Source organism: Lampetra fluviatilis, chromosome 25, assembly GCF_964198595.1.
Source record: "Lampetra fluviatilis chromosome 25, kcLamFluv1.1, whole genome shotgun sequence".
In the NCBI taxonomy this organism is placed as follows: domain Eukaryota; kingdom Metazoa; phylum Chordata; class Hyperoartia; order Petromyzontiformes; family Petromyzontidae; genus Lampetra; species Lampetra fluviatilis.
The window spans coordinates 12,033,872-12,055,743 of NC_136299.1; the positions used below are offsets into that span (position 1 = coordinate 12,033,872).

Consider the following 21,872-nt stretch of genomic DNA (forward strand, 5'->3'; position numbering starts at 1 on the left):
ACGGCAAAAAATATCTGCTTTCGATTTTTTGCCATGATGCAGCACGCTTGTGTTGTGCCCGAAACGTGATCTATTTTATTTTCTACCCACGTGACTACAGAAAAAAACAAAGTATGGATTCCTGCAGTCACGAAAGCTTAAAATCAATGATGCAGCAAGTACATTTTTATTGCATTTCTTAAGTGCGCATTGCACTTTCGGTTGTGCAATGCGAGTTAAAGCTTGGTGCGGTGATCCTGTGTGTTGGCGCGTTGAAAAGTGCTCTCATTCGCGGATAATGTCATGAGATTAATTGCAGGGACATCTTGGCTTAAGGTGTTTCCATCGGCACTGTCTCTGTTTGGAGGCGTGAAGCCAGCGCTGGTGTCGGGTTCTTGCATGAAGAGGTTTTCGGAATCTCGGCATTGCCTGTCGATGTTGTCCAGCGGTTTGTAGACAAAGTAGCAAACCAATTGATTGGAGGTGGAATTGTTGCCGGTGAGCTTGGCCCACACGCTGTGCGGACAATCGCTGTCTTTGAGGAAGTGCCACTCACTGTGGCCCGAGCTGGAGATTGTGACCGCGTAGAGGCCAAATGACTCCGCTTCGTCGGCAGTGACCTCGAAGTGGGTTGCGCAATTCTGGCACACCTCTTTTGCCGTGACCGTCTCCCGGGTGGAGAAGGGTTTTGTCATGCTGCCGCATTTCCGAAAGGACACCATTAACGGAAAGTTCTACAAAAACAAGCCAAAGTCGTCAATGAACAAATGAGTCGTCACTTTGAAAAATATCTTTAACTGGAGCGTAAACTGACATTTCTCAGGGCAACAACAACAGCCGCCATTCGCCACTGAGTGGCCGTCACGTCATCACAGCACCTGTGCCAGGCCAGGTGCACTTTGAGGCCACGTCAAGTGTCGAAGGGTCACTGACGGAGGGTTACGGGACAGACCCAGGTACTATGGGTTGACTGAGATGACTGGCAGATGCGCCGCTTGTGCCCCCTACTGTGTCCTATGTCTCACACTGTCAACGGCTAACACGGTATTTAAAAATGGAAGTTATTTTATACCGACTGATTTAACAGATGTATGCAGTGTGCGATTTCACAACTGGAAACGCATAATTTTCTGCGTAAATTTAATGTCATGTATGTTAAGACGTTATACCCATTCAATGGGTGTTATCCAATTTGGATCTCAATTTAGCACACAATTGAAACCACAACGACACGGTGTCTTATGCTCAATGTTGATCAACATTTAATGATCAAAGGCTCAATCAGCCGAGGTGCAGAGTCTAGTTCTCGGCACATTGAGCAGATGTAAATCAGCGGATTGCAGAGGTCGTGACGGTGCGTGCACGTGTATCGGTTGTTGAACGTTAAATAGTGCAAGGCCGTGCAAGGCCCTTTTATATTATCAGCAACACGTTAAATTGCACCCAAAATTTCATCGGAAGCCAATGCAGAGATTTCATTCTCGGCGTACTGGTGCTCACGGGAGCACATCGCGAAACCTGTCGTGTCTACCAACTCCCGTCAGTCGGAGGGACCCCAAGTGGCAGTGCCCACCTGGCTGCGCCTGCTGTGCTGTGGTGCTGCGCTGGTCATCCGGCTTCTGCGCCACTCTCGCAGCGACTGCTGTGTGTTGGCTGCGAGCTCTGGCGTCGCCTGCTCTTCTTGCAGGCTGCCGACCATCAGCAGGGCTGCGTACACGCTCGTCAGGTAGTATCCGCCTGCAGCAGGGAGTTGGGCGAACGATTAAGAGGGCACCCGACTGACTGGGAGATCGCACGGTGGACAAAGAAGTGCACGGGCATTTGGATGTAGCCGTGAGATCCGCACATTTGGCCACGGGCAACGTGCATCTGACTCGGTAACAAGAGGTCAGGAGTGCAGGGAATAGGCGTGGAGGGGGCAAACCGTATAGAAGATGGAGTGATGATATTTTATTTTCAGTAATTTAACGGAGCTGTTTTGGACAAAATGTCCAAGCTTTGTAATAGCATTTATAGAGTCGGTTATATGTAAGAGCCATTTAGATTGAACAACTGCTGGAGGAGGGCCTCCCCATGCCATTACTAGTCGAGAGTATTATTTGACCATACATCACCGCATTGGTCAACGCGAGTTGAAGCCGGGTAACGTGGAAGTTGGGAGCGCAGTACGGTGCGGCGGATTTTACCGCACTGCTCCCTGCTGGCAACGTAGCAGCCGAACAACGCCTGTGCATGCATTGTGGTGGATCGCCCATCCGAGCACTGCACAGGATCAAACCTAGATTTGAAGCTTTCGTGACTGCAAGGATTCATACTCTAAGGTTTTTTCGGTAAAGTCACGTAGGTAAAAATAAATAATAAACAATTGAAATAATAGAAATAAAATAATATTATTAATAATATTAATACTTTATAATAATAGACATTAAATAATATTAATAATATTATTCTTTTATTTATATTATTATTTCTATAGGATCAAACCTACTTAACTTTCGAGATCCAACGAAGATTGGGTGCATTTGCCAAGCAGCGTTTTTGTCGATAAATTAACCGATTAAAAAAACACACAATCGTCTGCATCCATCGGCTATCTACATCCATTACTGGCTAAACAGTGTGGTTTTCGTGGTGCGCAACTGCGGCTCCAGTGGTGTAGGTACGCACTTTCTCCGCTCATGAGGTCCGGATTGAGCAACTCCATAATGTAGTCCACTTGTATGGCCAGCTGGGGGCAATCGCAGTTCAGCAGGCTGTACGTGAGCACTGGGAAGAAGTCGTCGGCACCCCCTGCAAGAAGACATCGCGAGCAGCAATGTCAACTTTCAAACTCCATTTTTCTCAAATGTCATTTTCAAAATATGTTGCGGCTTCCACTGAATCAGACACGTGGCCAAAATATGTACAGTTGTTTAGCAAACATTTTACTTTATAAAGTTGCTTCTTAAAATGTTATTAGGGTCATGTCTTTCTCGAATTTCTCAACTGTAGGTATTTTGCGAAGTGCCGATAAAAACATGTTGAAACGTGATAGTAAACTGCTATGCTTGAGACAAACAAATAAATACTAAGTTTTCACTATTTACAAACTTTTACAGCGACGTAAAAAGTATGCTTTGTTTTTCTTCCTGACTAAGGCAGTGTTGGCATTTTAAGATATTTATATTGAAAATAACTTACACGTGTACATCGGTAGTTTTTTTGCAATGTACATATAATCCATGAACTGCGCTATATGAATGTTCTGATTATGCCCTCTATGTTACTGCTGCTTCCATCTTCACCTTTCCGGCTCTCCCACGTGTTTCTGGGTCGTCAAACATCAACACGCGGCACAACTAGACACGTGCCCCCATATTCATTTTGAGAAACGTGGACTGCCTGTTGAGGTGGTTCGGGCACCTGGTAAGGAATGCCCCCCGGTAGACTCCCCCTGGAAGTCTATCGGGCAGCACGTCCCACAGGGCGAAGACCCCGGGGCCGGCCCAGGACCACGCTGCTAGCGGGACCATGTCGCTCGGCTGGCCTGGGAACGCCTGAGAATTCCCCAGGAAGAGCTAGAGTCTCTCGCCAGGGAAAGGGAAGTCTGGGCCGTGCCTCTACTCAACATGCTGCTACCGCCGCGGCCATCGCCAGGACAAGCGGATTGAGAAACGAGCGAACGAACGACTGCATTCTAAAACTCTCGGGAGCCTGGCACTCCATCGGTATCCGGAGGCTTCCATCTCATCGTACCTTCACCGGAAGACCCCATCGCATCGTAGACCATCTTGCAGACCTTGAGCAGGGAGTCCACCTTGACCTTGGGCGAGTAGGAGGCTGCCAAATCGCTCAGCTTCGCCCTGATCCTCTCCTGTGTCGCCGGGTCGGGAATGTTCACGCTCGGAGAGACACCCAGCTCCGTGGGCAGCTGCGAGCGTCCCCAGAAGCAGTTGCTCTGGAGGCGTTTCACAAGACCCTCCTTGCTGTGCGTAGCCATCAGAGTCTTCTCCAGCGTGGCCTTCAGCGGCTTCAGGATGCACTTGTACAGAGCCTTCTCCACTACGTCGTCTGGTGAAGACACGGGAAGCAGACGCATGACCCCCTCGATATGTAAGAATCGTTCACGTGTATTTGTCGTCTTCATTCACTCTTGGGAATGAGACTATCCCGGTTTCTTGAGCTGCCACCAGCTTAAGCAAATCAAAATAAACTTTACTATTCCACTATTAGCAGCAGCAATGGAGTCGATATTTGTTCACGTCTAAGAGACTGAGTGGAAATGTACACTTTTCCATTGGCTGTAAGTTTACTTTATTGTGCTGTGAGGTGTTTACCGTGATTTTCTATCAGTGCACTTTGTCACAGGCGGATTGGACACAACTACCATCTAAGACCCGAGCCTTATGGGGATCTTGCGTAAAGCTTCCTGTTCACAAGGATTCGTGCGCCTTTTGGCGTCATCTGGTCCAACACCATGTGAGACTAGGCTCTAAAGAAAGCTGTCTCGGGTGTGGACCAATCAATTTCATGGACAGTGCATACATAATCAGAGTTGTCTTTTTGTTTGCATTCCGACTGCAGGTATTGTGGTCAATGCAAACATGACTCCTTGTAAAAAAAGGTGTCAGTTTTGTTGCCAGATAAAAGGGTAAAAAAACAATTATCAAGGATTCTAAAATTTTAGTTCACACATTTCCGTCTAGATTTATGAAATCATTCATGTTATTGTGCACGTGCAAATGAACTGTTCGTGTAAAATGCGCCACCTGAACATAGTTTATTATAGTATTTCACTAACAACTATTTCAAAGGATTCACACGTAGGACGTCCCACGTGATCGGTATTGCGAGGTTCTACGCGTGAGAACAAAACGAATGCGATCATCAAATCAGATCGCGAGCACGTTTGACGACATTTGCGCTATTCTCGTATGGGGAAGGAAGTGGTCGTTACCTATCCGGTGCTCGGAGATCATGGCCTCGAGTGGCGGCTCTATCTCGTTGCACTGGATCAGGTACATCTTGAACTGCGTCATGGTCTGCCGCACGGATCTCAGCAGCTCCCTGCCGTCGCCGCAGGCCTGCGTGGGGTCCGCGAAGCCGTTCTTCACCAGGGTCACGTAGTCCTGGACCAGGCACCCGAAGTAGGCATTGCGGGAGGACGCCAGCTCCTTGATGCGGCGTGTCACGCGCCGCTCGGGCATCTGCAGGGTGTTGCTGATGATGCCGAGGGCATTGCGAAAGCCTGGCAACAACCCCCTGAGCCGCATTCCTGTGAAATGACAGCACAGTTGAGACGTCGTCATCAGCATCGTCGTCGTCGTCGCTGTCCAACGCAGGCAAACACATCGTTCACATTGAGGCGCAACTTCGTTGCGTTGCCTCTTCACGGTTTCGCTGCCGTGAGGCTCTCCTGTGTTTTCGGGCTGCACCGCGTATTGCTCGGCACGGTGTCCGACGTTTCGCTCCACGTGCTGGAGCTGCGCTTATCGTCATCGTCATTAGCCGTGGTCAATTCACTGCTGAATCGAGCCATCACCATTCCTCGTGGTCCCACCATGCAAGAATCCATGAGCCAATTTCGTCGAAACCATCTCTGCGATGAGCAACACTCTTGGGCACGGTCCTTCCTTTGGCTGACACTCGGCTTATGCACGTGGTCGACAAATCTCAGTGTCCCAGACACACAGGCGTTGTTGGGTGGTGATAATCTCCACTGCTGCTACCGAGTCGGTAGTGGAAATTGCACATTCCTGTGGCCAGGACCAGTCTACCATACAACAATGACCATTGAATTTCGACAAGATGGTACTAATTTATCAACCCTGTAAATATGACGTGCTTAGTTGACAGCCCTAGGCCAGGATTTGAACGTATTTCCCTCCAGCTGCAAGTTAGGTGGTTTCCCACAGGACCATCAAGCGAACTTTTATAGCTCACAAGTCACAATCGATGTCAAGCCACGAATCGTTGATTTTACAACACACAAGGGAATTACATAATTAATCTCAACATCACTTGACGTCAGTGGACTTGACATCAAGCACCAATGCATAACAAACAAGGTGAAAGTGTTCTCCTTCTCCAACGTGTGTTTACGGCTTGCACCGCGCGTTGTACGGCACGATGCTCGACGGTTTTGTTCCTTAAGAACCCAACTGAAGAAGCCTCCCCCCCTAACCTCCGGCACGTGGAGCAAAAACGTCGGACATCATGCTGAACGACCTTGGCGTGGTTACGACCCGAAAAAACTCATCGTCAGAGCCTTGCAGCAGCGCAAGCGCGCAAACCCGCGCGGTAAATGGTTCTACCTCGTGCGCTGTTGAAGCCAGACTGGCTGTTCCAATGGGACGTCGAGTGGGCAGACTCCACATCCAAGTCCGACTCCAGCTCGGACGACGAGGTGGACAGGCGGTTATCGCCCGGCGAGCTGCTGCTGGCGCTCATCGCGTTGGAGCCACTGCTGCTGCTGCTGACGCCTGAAGACGTTCGCCTCAACGTGCCGCGCCAGTAGTCTATCACGGGCTTTGAACGCTGCCGTGGGATAGAGTCGGCTGGAAGCCAGTCACTCGCCTCGGGATGCGGCCCATCGACTGTGACCTCCTTCTGGCCCGCGGATGCAGTCTTGCCAGGAAGCGAGAGCGAATTCTTTGCTTTGCCTCGTTGGCTGAGCATCTGCCCAAGCTGCGCCTTGCCATCCACTAAGCAAGCGGGTTGTTCCTGAATAAACAGCGGGTCGACGAAGCACAGCCCGCTGTCTTCATTTTCCCCCACACGCTCGTTCTTGAGCTGCCCTGCTGGATCCAGCTTCACGTACACGCTGTCGTCCGAGCTGATTGAATATCTCTGATGATCCTTGTGCAGCGATGAGCACCAGAACTCTGCACAAGAGATTATTGAAAGATTATTTCACAAATAGAGTCATTCATGGAAGCAATTATAAGGGTGGGGGCATCAGTGGTGAAGTGGTTCTCGCACTATGCTATAAAACTGTTGACTACGGTTAGATTCCTGGCTAAGGCTAATTATTTGTTAACCAGATCTGGGGTGCCCTCTTCACCAACCGCCACTGAGCAGCGTGGTGAAAGTTGCTCTGGCAACTCCCATCACTGACATGGTGTGCGGAAGCCTTCATCCAGAAATGTGCGCCACGGTGGCGAGATGTTAGCTACATCACCCGCTATACAAGAGGTCGTGGGCTCGATCCCGACCCAAACGCCTGTATATTTGAAGTTTGCATATTTTCACTGTGGTCGTGTGGGTGTTTTCTCTGGGTCCTCCGGTTTTTCCCTCCATGTTTAGTAACATGAGTATTTGGCTGCTATAAATGTCAACATGATAAGCCACTTCGTTGAACTATCATTTGTGGCCGAGTCGCTTCTGACAAAGAGCTATGCAGCTCAATTGGCCTTACCTGGTAAAATAAAAAAAATAGTTTAGTTTAATGGATTGGTAAAGGGCTACACCTTACTTTGTTGTTGTTGTTAGCATTACTATTATAATATAAGGCGACGCAGGCCTGAACATAGGTGGACAATCTCTAATGAGGGCGTGTGAAGCAGGCGGATCGATCCGTCCGTGTCGAAGTGAAGCTGCTCAGCGAGTCGTCGTACCAATCCCCATCTTGGCGATGGACTCCAGCTGATGTTGCGTGGAGGCTGCCTGGATCACTGGAGGCAGAATGAGATTGAAGTCCAGGATGTCTCTGTGGAGGAAGCAGGGAAACCAACACGAGTTAAAATTGAAACAGTCGTCAAGTATAATAAAACGTTTGTTGTTATTTTACATTGTTGTTGAAAACAGATCTCATGGTGGATGTCAAGGGGGCCCCAACTCGTAGCTTTGGCCAACATGGGGGGTGGGGGGGGCAAGGCACCCCCTGCCTGCCCCCCACGCTCGCTACGCTACTGGACACGGCATTTTGAAGTCGTGGAAATTTCAGAAAAGTTTTCCAAGCTGTGAGCAACACAGCTGCTCCTTCTCTCCCTTAACCCCCCCCACTGCCCCCCCCCCCACTGCCCCCCCCACTTCCCCCCCCCCACTGCCCCCCCCCACTGCCCCCCCCCACTGCCCCCCCCCCCTCCTGTGTGGGACTCACCGGCTGGTGGTGTAGAAGGCGACGAGTTTGCACAAATCTGGAAAGGTGAGCTTGGAACCATCCAGAGAAAATCCTGCAAAAGTAAATGAAGACGTTAAGTTAACAATGCTCCTTTTTATTGCTGTTGCGCACAAGAATGTGGTTCAACAGCTAGCATGTGGGTCGGTCCAAGGTCCGTTTGTGCTTACGGCCTCTTCGTGCGACTGATAAAAGTTTAATTGAAGACTGTACTGAGGGGCAATGGGCGAGCTTGTAGCATGAATGCCGACAAAATCATCCGTGGAACTGCGCAACAGGTTGGGCAAGGAGTGACAGCATCCCGCCAAATTGATGGCCTGTATTTGATACGTGGAAACATGACTTTATGCACCTGCCCATTTGTGTAATTTTAAAAAAATCACCATATTGTCAAAGTCTGTCATGTGCTGTTTTTTATTCTTAAGATCATGTTACTTATTTCACAAAAGTGGCCCTTTGTACACATGTCCATGAACTGAATATTGTATATTTACCCAAGAATGTCAGTGTGTTACGCGCGTGACGTCACTCCACGTCGACCAGCCCCCCTCATTAATAATCATGAATAGGTTACATCCTCCACACGGACCCCCCCCCCCCCCTCATTAATAATCATGCGCAGGTGACGGCACGCCAGATCGAACAGCCCCTCTCATTAATAATCATGACCAGGTGACGTCCTCCAAATGCCCCCCTCATTAATAACCATGAGCGGGTGACGTCACTCGACATGGGGGTAGGGGGGGGCGCCTCCTCCCCTCCCCTCGGCGTCAACTCACAAGCCTCACTACAAAGGCAGAACCCTCACGTTACGCGATCTACGTCACGCTGTTGAGACATCAAAGTAAAAAGGACGTCATGATGAACAAGGGATTATAACCTTTAAATGAAATCAGTCTGTGTCACCGCGCCCTTACAAATTGCACACACATTGATGCAATGAATATCACGTCGGGCTCTGATTTTCGCTTGCAAGTTTCATATTACTGCAATACACCCGTCCTTGGACGGGCAAAAGGCGAGTACATTTATAGTTTTTCAGAGGCTGAAAACCCGTAGCACAAAATATGCATGCAGTAGAACAAAATTTGCATACACAATGATTTTATATGTATATGTAGAGAAAGAATGACCCTGTGTTGTAAATATTTCAGTATTTTTTTCTGAAAATATTAGAACTTAGGGGATGCTGCCATGATCTAATGGCTAGCGAACTGGACTTGCTAAAACTAAACTATTTTTATTTTACTATGTAAGGCCCACTGAGCTATATAGCTCTTGTTCAGAAGCGACCTCACCATCACAAATGATAGCCCAACGAAGCGGCTTATGTGGGCATTTATAGCAGCCACATAATCTAAACGCATGTTTCTCAATGTGGAGGGAAAAACCAGAGAACCCGGAAAAAACGCCACGCGACGACAATGCAAACTCCAAATATACAGGCTTCGGGGTCGGGATCGGACCCACGACCTCCTGTATACCAGGTGAGTTGGTTAATATCTCACCACCGCGGTGCCATAATAATAACTTAACGGTTGACCTTTTGCAATGCAGAGGTCACCCGTTCAGTCTCCCGGCACGGCAGTTGAAATCAACACAACGCGTTTCTTGAATGCCTGCCTCCATTCACCCGGCAGGACAAATGGGTACACCACAATAGGCCAAACCACCCTCTCTCGAGCTCCCTTTAGTGGTAAGCAATTGCAGGGGCCGCATTTTTTCCCTTAGCCCCTTTACGAGAGAGAACATACCGTTCTGACTTAACCGTTCCGGTGTTCGCTGGAGTCGTCGCATCATACCTGACTGTGTCTCGAGAATGGGGTAATCGCGCACAAAGAGGCAGCCTTCCCTCTTTGTCCAGCGCACGCTGATCACTTTCTGCTGGGTCTTCTTTGAGCGCCGCACAATGAACGTCTGCACAGAGAGTGGAATTGAATAAATGTAAGGAGTCGTCGGGTTGCATTGCATTCATCCCTCCCGCAGCAGCCCTCCTTCAAGCCCACGATGAGGGCCATTCGTGCCTGGAGGTTGACGACAGCAGGGGCAGGGGGTGTCGGCTTACTGTGGGGAGGAAATCTCCCGGCTAAATTAAGCCGAGTGGCAAAATGTGTGCGGGTGGTGGCGCTACAATGTTTTTTCTTTGGTGCCAAATGTATGAGTAAAGCCAATTTTTATGTAATGTCTTCGAAAATGTGACGACGGCAGTGTTGACTGTCTGTGTTTTAGCCAATATATTTATTGGCAGGACTAGATTGAAGATTTTAGAGCTATTTCACAGACGTGTAAGAATGTGTCATGAGCCTCGTGGTCGACATCCATTCATCGAACGTGTCGGCAGAAGGTGGTGTCTGGCCTCTTTGACGGGAAAAAGTTAGGAGAGTTTGTTGGCCCCCGTCAGCGGAGAAAATTGCCCCGTGGTCATGGCTAACGATAGAGAGGCGAGCCAAGGGAGAGAACGCGGTCGAGAGGACGCCCGCCCACCGTGGAGATAGAGCGTCGAAATTGCTCGCGTGCAGGAGCTCTCCGTGGGATTGTCATGTTGAAGATATAGATGTTGGGAATATCTCAAAAGGAAGGAAGAATGGAAAATGTTGAGCCTCAGTGGGGCAGGTTGCCAATATTCTCACGAGTGTAAAATATAATAATAATAATAATTTACATTTGCAAGGTGCATTTCAGCAAAGGATCCCAATTGACTGCGTGTATGGAAAGCAGGGAAATAAGGTGGAGGCAGCGATGTAAACGACTCAAACTATGGGGGAAATGCCATTTTTAAGAGTGAGTTTTCAGGGGCAGATTTAAATAGCACTTAAGATTCCGATTGTCTTATTATCTCGAGGCAACGCATTCCATCGTCTTGGAGCTGCACTGGCAAAAGACCGAGCACCTCCAGGAATGGAGCCTTGACCTCGGACTACTAAAGACTAAGGAGATCTACTTAAGAGCAGGCGAGACTGCGGTGGTCCGAGCACGTGTTGAGAAGAGAGAAAAACAAAAGATGCAATGAGAGGGGTTATGGAAGAAGCCGCAAAGGGACACCAAGGCTGAGAGCGATGGACAACGGTGGAACAGGAAAAACAGGGCAGGGGGTGGATGGATGGCATTCGAGAATAGGCACAGAGCAGAGGAGACGTGAAGAAACCAAATCCGAATAAGGTCCGTTAGAGATGGCAATTCCTTGGGGAGGCCTTCATCCAGCAGTGTATTGATTGAGGCTAATAGCTAAATGGCCTTTACCTGGGAGAATAAAAAATAATTTAGTATAATATGTTTTGTGATTTGCTTACCTTCCCTATACTTTGCACCCCTGTCGTGTTTTGTGTTACCGTTTGCTGCTACAACGTTCTGACCCCGTGCCCCTACAAGGACGTCCGCGAAAAACAGGGCCTTCACGGCTCAACGGATTCCCCCAGCATGAATGAAACATTCCGATTCCGACGGCCGCGGCTGAATGGGAGCGACGATGCAATGGGCCCTCTCTCTCTCTCTCTCACCCCCGGCTTTTCGCCCTGCAGCGTGTGCAGGACCGCCGCCTCGTCCACCCCGAGCAGGAGCCAGACGGGGCAGGTGAGGCTGAGGCGCTCGAGGACGCTGACGCTGGGCAGCGCGCGCACGTGCTGCCGTGCCGCGACGCTGCGGCGCGGTCCGCCCGCCTCCCACTCGTCACCTTCCGCTTCGTCCGCGTCGCTCTGCGCGTCACTGCACGGGGAGGCACAGCGGCATCACGACACCGCCGCTCGACGCGCCCTCGCCGCGGCTCGCCGTGGTCACAATTTGTCACAATTGGCGACTTTCGGTGCGCTGGCTGTGGCCCAAAATCTCTGGGGAGTTTGAGGCTGGATGGCACTTGGGTCGTCATGGGTGGCTGGTGCGCTTTGTGGTGGTCAGCAGAGAGCAGTGTGGCAAAAGTCATTTTTGTACTGTACTTCTATGCCCCCCACGTCTATGCTCGCCGCTTTCACGAAACCTGCACTGGCCAGCGTGGTGAAGTATGGTCAAACTCCCACCATACTCTTTTCGGTAAAGTCACGTAGGTAAAAAAAAATTTAATTAATTATTTTCTTTATTTCTACTATTACTTTTATTAATTTTATTATTTTTTTACCTACGTGAATTTACCGAAAAAACCTAAGAGTATGAATCCTTGCAGTCACGAAAGCTTCAAATCTAAAACTCCCACCACCAGCACAGCAGGCGTTGTTTGACACGTGCACGGTATATGAATGCTGCTATGAGGCGGCTTGCTATATGAAGGTTGTTATGAGGCTGGTGCCATTCGTTTCTAAGCAGGTGTATTAAATTACAGCCACGTATGTGCCACTAATTTCATCATTCCATCTCCGCTTCAGTACCCCCATGCACGTGTATTCCCTTCGCCCCATTCCATTTTCTTCATTCCATTATTACTCTTTACCTTACACTTGCTGCACATTGACAAACACGTATACCTCGCCGTTACAATTAATTTGTAATCATTATTCATCATCATCTTTTCGTATATGTGTGGTTTTCAACTGTGTTATTTTTCTTTAGTTTTCTCTAGAGAAAAGGAATGCATTTATGCGAACACATTCTTTCCCGGAGAAAGCCACTCGTATTTGAAATTGTTAATTGAAGTTTACGTGTGCTTGCATGTCTGCGTTTGTTTTGATTTGGGTTGTCACAATTTGGTGAGACTATGATACGTCAAACGATGTAAGGTTTGCGATAATCGTATTGACCGTTTTGTTTATGAAATACTATGTATCCTGCGTTTTCGTTGCTCGTTTTCTGCTCATTCACATCGCGCTGCCTGACAAAATATGTATTATGAAATAGCAAAAGCACAAATAATTACATTTCTAAAGAAATGTCGCTATTACCCATCAAATGAGTGCTTTCCAAAATGTTTCACGGAATAATTGATGCAATGGCAGGTAGAAGAGACTCATCATTTGTGCAGTTCATTTCAGGATGTCATTCTATCTAGCGCAACCGACAGTATGCTCGCTACACGTATCACAGACGATAACGCTGCGATGATTAGCAAACTTATTGCAGGCCTGTGATGACTGAAACGCAAAGAACATTGAGGTACTCTTTACTTGTGCTGGACTTACACCAAAGTACACAAACGACACAAGAACATTTTGAAATACGAGTACACTGCAGAGTTTTGGGAAAGTGACATCGTAAAAAATCGTGTTGTGTTAAAAAATAAATATAGTATCATGTCGCAAAGATTGTTTATCACGGCACCCCCAGTTTTGATGTTGCTGAATGTGGACTGCTAACAAGCGTCCTGTATCAAATGTCGAGTGCGGTGGGCCGTGCAAAGGAGTGATTTACTCGTAGAGCTTTGCCAAAATAACTCAAAAACGCAGCGATGGCGTTGCTGGGTCAACAGGGTTATGATCATTTATTGTCGAACATCGTGATCCTGTGGGTGGTGGCACGCTACTTACTTCACGGTCTCACAATCGTGTTGCCCCTCAACATATTCAGCAATTTCTTGCCTCATGTAGCGCAGCTCCTTTGAAAACGTCCTCATCAACTGTAAAAAGCGAGAGAAATACGCTAACGATGCCATCGCATTCAGACCAGTTCATTTTGCATATATATACACACATTATTCACAATTACAGATACCTGGTAGAATTACTTTTCATGCGAAAACAAATAAATGCTCATATTCTTGGTTCTGTCGGTAAAGTCACGTAGAAGGGAAATAATAAAATAATAAAAATATAAAACAATTAAATTCTCACGACGTTTCAACTGCAACACAAGCAATCATCATCAGGTGTGAAATCCACAGCAAGCAATTTCAAAAATAAATAAATGCTCGTTTCTTTGTTCAGAGCCGATGTGCCCACAGCCATTCAATGCTTTGTTTAAATATGAACGCTTGGAATGAACGAGAGCACGGTGTGTCATACATGTCTACAGCCCCTTGGTCAATCCACTGCTGGATGAGGGCCTGCCCACACCGTGAAGGCCGTGACTATGTTTAACCGAACTGGTTGGTGAGGGTTCGCGAAGGCGGGGAGCATTGATGGAGGACTATTAGATTGCACAGTACAGTACAACAATGGATTGTGTCTTACATTAACCACAATGTAACATCGTAGCCTACATCACCCATTATGCATGGTTGTCGCCCAACCCAAGCCCAACCCTGGTTAGCGTCTGAGATGTGAAGCAATCTGGCACATTCTGGCCGACTTGCTCAAATGAATTGAGTGCGTCACAGGTGGAATTTACCCAGTGATTAAAGACATATTTGAAAGACAGTTCAGACTCATGATTTAGACTGGAGGAATCCGATGAACTATGAAGCTTTTTTTCACACATGTCCAACTGAGGAGGGGACAGTAAGATACGATACAAAAACAGATAGGAATACAAAACCCGATGTTCTGAGTGCACTAGTCGCAACCTGAATTACAAACGGCACAGTCGCTCTCCCACACACAAAGTGATGCAACTGAACTCGAGTAAAGTCACATAGATAGGTTCAAAGAACCTATTTACGTGACTTCAACGAAATACCCAAAGAATATGAATTCCTGCAGTGGCAAAAGCTTTAAGTCAAGATGTAAACTCGGGTAGAGGTGGTAGTGGTGGGCATAATTTATGGGAAGGAGTGTTTCCCCAGTCAAGGTGAAGCTGATTGGAATGTGGTCAAACGTGAATGTCAGAATGCTTTTCTGCTTTGTCTTGGGTATGCGGCAGGGCACGAAAGAATGCCAAGAACGCGGTTCAGAGGGTGCAACGCTGGTTTACAGGGCGCATTGATAATTAACATAGAGTGGGATTGTGGTCGAGGCTAATGCTGGAGTTGCAGCCGAAGGAGGGAACGCGCCCGAGTCGCGATGAACTCATCCCGTGTGCAGGTGCACCTCCGATGAGGACGGTTGGCTACGTACGGTGCGAAAGAAGTTCAACATACGTGCATACAGAAAACGGCCTATGGTCAATGTGATGGCGCTGCAGCTGGCTAACTACTGCGTCACCTCTCGACAGGTCTACTACGTACGATGTGCAAGATGTTCAGCATACACACATACATGGAGGAGGATTGTTACACCACAGGCTCGCTTGGGGAGGCCTCGATCCAGCAGTGGATTAACAATGACTGATGACAACTATTAAGTCTGCGTTGAAGTTAGCTAGTGATACTAAATTTTAGAATTGAGAGAATGATAAAGGAAAGCGTTTAAAGTGTGGGAGTTGCAATATTTGTCTAAGTTATCATATTCTTGTTAGTAAAATAGAACCCCTATTTGTTTGCATTCCTATTGAGGTAACAAGTAACACCGCGTACTGGAATCGGTTGTCGGCTCTTAAAACGACTACTAATGCATACCTGTTAACCCACACGGTTTAGCCCGTATTCTTGTGCAGGGAAACTGAGCTTTCAGGTCCAAATGACGTACAGCCGTTTCAATGCGGGCAAAATAAAATGTCCGTTTCTCCCTCGTGGTGATGGGACTTTGTAGGATGAACGTTGATATATAAGGGGTACAAGGTGACCAATAAGATCTGAATTTGTCTGTAATAAGGTAGCCACTGATAAGGGGTTGACAGGTATGCTAATGACTCCGGACAACGCAGCAAAATCCATCGAGTTTGTGTCACGCGGCGCAGTCGAGTTAAATATTTCCTCCGTGTGGAACGCACTCCGCAGCGAGCGCAATGTCCCAGGCACGACACCTCTTACGAGTACCAAAGATCGCGGGGGAAAGGTGTCACACTGCACGATGAACCCGGCCACCTGAGGTTCATGTCCAGCCATGGCCAACAGCAGCGACGAGGCGGTGAAATCTGAACCGGTCTTTGACCCCCTCCCCCTGCCCCCCTCTGCCCCCCAGTTCACAAACCCTTACCTGAACAGGGTTGTGGTCAAACGATCCACAAGACCAATGATGAGTACGACACGAGTACACCTTAATCCAGTGGAAGATCAGCACTGGGCTGTAAATACTATAGTTGTTATTTTTTGAAAAATCGTATCAGCTTGCTGATGCCATCAATCAGGAGCAGCATGTGTATTTATACGAAGGGAATCCGATGAGCTATCGAGCTCTTTTTCACAGATGTCCGGTAGAAGCAGCAGCCGGACAACTTCACGAAAATAATCGAGTGAGACAACGAGAGCTTACTCCCTTTCAGTTCCCGACAGAGCTCGCAGCACGCGGCGCGGAACGTTGGACATCATGCTCGCAGCACGCGGCGAAGCTGGCGCGGCATCGCTGCGGAGGCTGTGGATGAGGTGCGGGGCTCACCACGAGGGAAGGCTTGGAGAGGATTTCAGCCGGAGTCCGCGAACGCTGCGTCATCTTTGCGCTCCCAGCAGCTGTAGCTGCAGCAGCAGATGTCCCGCTTGAGTCCGCCGAGTGCTGTGACCCCTTGGATGGCCCAGGTGAGCGGTTTTCTCTGCTCGTGTCTTCAGGCCACGCCCTCACCTGCGGCAGGTGAGTTGTTAGCGCGATGACGCGAGGGGAGCAGCGAGTGCCTTGAAGAACATTGTTGGTGAAGCGTCACCTCATCCACGGCTTATATACAGCTTGATGAAGGGCGTCGCCATTCATGCATGATATTAGCATTCATTGACGAAGGTACATACAGTTCAGTTTAACACGTAGGAGGCTTTCGTGATCCATAGCATCCATAATTTTTTTTAAGTTAAATCGCGTAAACATATAAATGTGTCGTTAAACCCGCCACCACCCGACACAGCCAATTAGTAAGGTTTGTCACGTAATCAGAACGTGCCAAATCGTTACTAGTGCAGCACACCGGTGTGTTGGAGAGCAAATCCACAACGTTTATAATCTGAGCCCGACGTTTCGCCAGTAATCACAAGGAGCTTCATCAGGCGGCAGCCAGACTTGTGGAGAAATCCTGTTGTTGTTTAGCAGCGAGTCAACTGCGACATGTGCTCGTTTACAGTAATTTTTGATCATCATACTTTCCAAAGATATTTCCCCCGAATTAAGTGCAGTAATATACCGTCATGAGGATGTTTTTATTCCGTTTGTACCAAAGAGGTTTCAACTTACATCACTTGCCATGATAGTGGACCACAAATAGCAGCGAACACTTCCCACTTACAACGCGTGGTCCCTGACAATAAGAATCCGACTTCCCTTTACCCACACGGAGCCGCTAGCCACTGGCCACAACTTCCGTCACCCACATAAATTGTAAATAAAAAAATAATCTACACAGCCTCTAAACGTTCCATTTCTAAATGCAATTGTAATTGTACACTATGTGCCAATTGCAAATCTTTTATTGGTTGGCTTTTATTTGTTTAAGATTGTAATGTTTCGCAGTTGCTGCGTAGGATGCAATACGGTAATCATCACCCTTGAACATGTCTTCGGCTTTCGCTATAAACATTGTGGTTCTTAATTTATTTTTGGGTCAGATCGCGACACACATTATACTTACGCGATCTGATCAAACACTCGATTATGAATCATCATCTTCATTGTCAGACAATCTCAATCCACTGCTGTATAAAGGCTGTCTCCGTGTCTAACAATCCTGCGATATAATGAATCTATCCAGAATCTGCACCCAACGCTCCACCGGCCCAGTGGATGTATTCTCGGATGCGTTCCACTGCTTTGCATCTATATTCATGCCCATGTAGCGACGCGTGTTGTGACACTCAAACTACTCCATTACTTTCTTTAACGGTTTGTAAGCAGGGAATCGGTAAAAAGTTAAAGTCTAGCATTCTGTAATATTGCATCATTTTGCAAAATGTCTCAATTGAATAAGAGACGTGTGGCCTCAATGCATTCTTAACTGACAATAAATAATCCGTCTCATATGCACATGGTAATAATTAATTAATTAATTTCTTATTACAACCACCATCTCAAATGTGTGGGTATTTTTTTTCACCTTTACTTTGTCTTTACAACACTGTGCGTGCACGCTGAACTTGTACGTAGCCGACCATGTCCAGTGGAGGTGCGGGGAAGGACAACAAACTAAACCCAGTGTTGTTATTACATTCCAAGTTCATGTGTTTCGTATCTGCATTCCGAGCACGTAAATGTGCAGGTGACGTGCTACAAAATATAATTATGGTGCTGTAAAAATGCCACAGGCTGCAAATGGGTAAATATACCACTTTAAGTAAAACAAGCTGAATATAATAACGTCACTTTTTTTAATTATCTTTGTGGTAAATGCCTATGCAGTATTGTCACGGTCTCTAAAGTAACCACATTTAACACTTACCAGCTTTTTGCAAGTCGCTCACTAGAAGCCACGGTACAGATGATCAGCAATAGCAGACACTTCAAGTGCATGTCATGGTGTTGTCCTTGCTTGGGTGGACAGTTGCGATGGTTGCCCGATTGGCTGCCTCGGTGCTATGAACAGAAGTTTTGAGTGGGTGCACGTTTATAGCAATCGACTTGTGCCTGAGGCACATTCCAGGAAGTGCTGGGTTTTCCCCCAGCATGTTTCTATGGTGCTGAACGACAACACCGATTCAATCTCGCGTGCTCATGTGGTCCAGCTGAGAAATAAAAAAAAATATGTTTGTGGCCGGCACAGATTCCTTTGCCGCGTATGTACGCATGTTTGAACGTATTTCGCATCGCACATTGCCAAGTGTGCTAATTGGAGGTGCGCAGGTAATGCCTTCGACGTGCGCGCGTTAAAGAGCAGCGGACACATCAGTGGGAAAACCCACACGCGTTCAAAATGTGCAATGAGCGGGGTTGTGATGCACATACAGAGGGATTATTTAAGGAGCAGCACGCAGGAGTGAAAGGAGAGCTGAGTGCGTCAGCACCCCGTGAAGATATAATGTCAGTACTGTGTGTATGGGTGGGTCGGCTACAATAAACACAGTTGAGTTTTAAAAAAAACTAAACTTCTTTTTTATTCTACCAGGCAAAGCCCACTGAGCTATGTAGCTCTTTTTGGAAGCGACCTGGCCACAAATGATAGCCCAACGAAGTGGTGTATCATGTGCTAATTTATATCAGCCAAATACTCTAAACGCACGTTACTAAATGTGGAGGGAAAAAACCAGAGGGCCCAGAGAAAAATCCACGCGACCACGGGGAGAACATGTAAATCCCAAATATAGAGCAGGTGCAGGATCAAACCCACGACCTCCTGTATATCAGTCGAGCGAGATAACTCACTATCTCGGCGCCCTTTGACCCATTGCGCATCTAGCCCTACTGGTGTAGTGAACCAAGCATTATTACAGGTTCATCATTGCATACACCCATAGAGATATAGGCGCATTGTCGTGGCCGAGTGGGTGAGCGTTTTCCGCTTGTTGCAGAGGTTTGTGACTTGAAGCAGGTGGCCACCCCAGTTAATACTGGCGGGTTAATAAACCGATAATATGCGCCGTCTGCTTCGCAGTGGATGTCAAAGAGCTTGCGATGTTATTAGAAACAAGTGTTAACCAAGCGTTGCCGGTGTCAAGGTCCAAATTGGCCAGATTAAAAAAATCATTCGAAAATTATCAATTGGGAAAACCCACACAGTAACATCAACATCGACCTGCAGAATATTCTCGTCTGTGAAATATGTGCCTTGCACGAAAAGAATTGAACGAATAACAAAATATTTAATTTAACCCATGTTATGCATGTTTTCACCCTAAGAAGTGGCTCAAACCACATCCTGGTGCAATGCCAAATAACAAAGGCAGGTTAAATTATCTCTGAGCTGTCAGATAAACAGCTGGTACCATTGCCACGTTGGCTTAGCATACGGGTAGCTGAAGTATTGTGAGTAGATCAATGCGACCAGATCACCAATGACTGCACAAAACCCCCTAACAATATTCAAATAATTGTTTTTCGCATATTTCCCCCCATTTTAAAGAGTCAACAATATGACTTCGACTCTTATGCGACAGACACCAGCAGAGTGTGCCGCTGTTGTGTAGCGAGCCATTGGCCACTTGATGGATATCTTTTTTTTTATACAAATTCTGCAGAGAAAAAACATTGCGCAGCCACAACATCGGACCTTTTTTGCCAGTATCAAAGTGTGAAAAAATAAGAATAATTTTTACCCTTTCTGGCAATAATTGCGCAGCCATTCACGCGCACTTTGGATTTACATCGCCCTGAGAGATTTGCCCAAAAAGTGTTTTTTTTGTCGTCTCGTGAAATGACGCTGTTCACACACAGGGATAACGTACCTTTTTTACATTGGCTTTGCAGACAAATGCTGTATCATTGTTCAGGAAGAAGTGTTTAATTGAAAAGAGGTAGAATGCCGCGGGATGAAGTCATATTTTAGGAACAAGGCAACTGCCCAGCAACGGCTTGGGACGTTTCCATCGCTCTTCCGAGGATGCCCGATTCGTTCCTTTGCCTTGGTTGTGAAAGTCCCTGACATTTTACACTCAATTGTCGTAAGAATCCTGAGCATGGCTCGGTGTGACTTTGGCAACTTGCAGCAACTAAACTTTTAATCCAGCAATTGTTTCTTGCTGTGGTTGTCCCACCTGATGACGGACGCTTGTGTTGCGCCCGAAACGTCGTGATTTAATTTATTTTATGTTATACCTGCGTGACTTTACCGAAAGAACCAAAGAGTAACTAAACTTCTATTTCTGTGGACGTGATTTTAGTTTCTGCACGTCACAACACAGCTAACAGGAGTGGCGATATCTGAATTGGTCCCGGACCGGCGTGGTGAAGTTTGCCCAAACAAAAAGTGCCGTGACCGACATCGCATCGGGAGACCTTCGCCAGTAAATCGACAAAGGATTGCGAAGAAACATCGTCATTAAAGTAGATCGATACGGTATATACAATGCATCCTATTCCAACATATTATACGGTGATGAGAATGGCGACAGAACAGCAGACAATGGAGGGAAGGAATAACATTCTCGAAAAGCGAACCACTGTGAAGATGGAGCGATGAGATCGACTCGTGGCCAGGAGTGATGTGGATTACAGCATCACAGGAGATAGGTGGTGACGGCCGTGTTGATGTCTTCGCTGAGCGGTGGATAGATAACGGATGATGGTTTTATCTTGTTTTATTGTTTTGTGTGCGCAAAGTTACGAAGCAGTTTTCCTGTAAACTCGTTTCAGATAAGGAGATGGCTCGTGAAGTTATAATCTGGGGGGGCAACACAAGAGCATGTAAATTGCCATCTAAGCAAATCTGGCGAGAAACAGGAAAAACCGGAACGAAGACAGTTGAGTGCAAACGGAAGGATCAGAAAATAGATAAGAAGGACCGTAAATAAGACAACGCAGTTCCATTTAGGAAGTAACACCGATGTAGATTGTTTTTCTTACTGAAATTTACCTACGAAATATTTGAGGTGGTTGGTGGCTCAGATGTTAGAGCACTGTGCGAAGACGACTTGAAATATGGGCATCCAGCCGTGATGAAAGTGCTTTGTCAAGCGCAGAGTTGATGATGAAATCGGGCGTGTCACCAGTGCCGCCAACCACGCATCGTGTGTTTTTAAATCCTTCATATTAAGTTCACTTGCTTGCTTGCTTGCGCGCTTACGACCGTGCAAATCTTTCGGTCGTTTTTTAACCCACTTCCTGTGATCCAATCGAGCTGATATTTTCCACAGACTCGTTGTGCGTGACAATTAATTTTCGTGAAAATTTTTTTCCAAAATTTTACACTTTTTAGGGGAAAAAAAATGATATTTAATTACCAATTGCTTAATGGTGGCAGGCAATCATCTGACCCATAGGTGGCAGCCATCTCAAGCCAGAGGAGGAGAGGACTCTAGCCGCCACGCATATAAAGGATTTATAGTGAAAAACTTTGT

General features: G+C 47.1%; 1 protein-coding gene across 1 annotated transcript in view; it reads right to left on the bottom strand.

The window, feature by feature from the left end:
* Positions 1-215: 215 nt before the first annotated feature.
* Positions 216-21,872, bottom strand: part of LOC144941914 (ras and Rab interactor 2-like) — a 29,777-nt gene continuing 8,120 nt past the window's right edge. The window contains exons 2-13 of the mRNA XM_078868416.1: positions 16,348-16,527; positions 13,525-13,613; positions 11,575-11,779; positions 9,880-9,994; positions 8,060-8,132; positions 7,575-7,666; positions 6,273-6,842; positions 4,916-5,233; positions 3,715-4,029; positions 2,647-2,769; positions 1,553-1,716; positions 216-713 (exon numbers count right to left, since the gene is read on the bottom strand). Of these exons, the coding sequence (XP_078724542.1) occupies positions 216-713; positions 1,553-1,716; positions 2,647-2,769; positions 3,715-4,029; positions 4,916-5,233; positions 6,273-6,842; positions 7,575-7,666; positions 8,060-8,132; positions 9,880-9,994; positions 11,575-11,779; positions 13,525-13,613; positions 16,348-16,527 (2,742 nt within the window). The remainder of the gene's footprint in view (positions 714-1,552; positions 1,717-2,646; positions 2,770-3,714; positions 4,030-4,915; positions 5,234-6,272; positions 6,843-7,574; positions 7,667-8,059; positions 8,133-9,879; positions 9,995-11,574; positions 11,780-13,524; positions 13,614-16,347; positions 16,528-21,872) is intronic.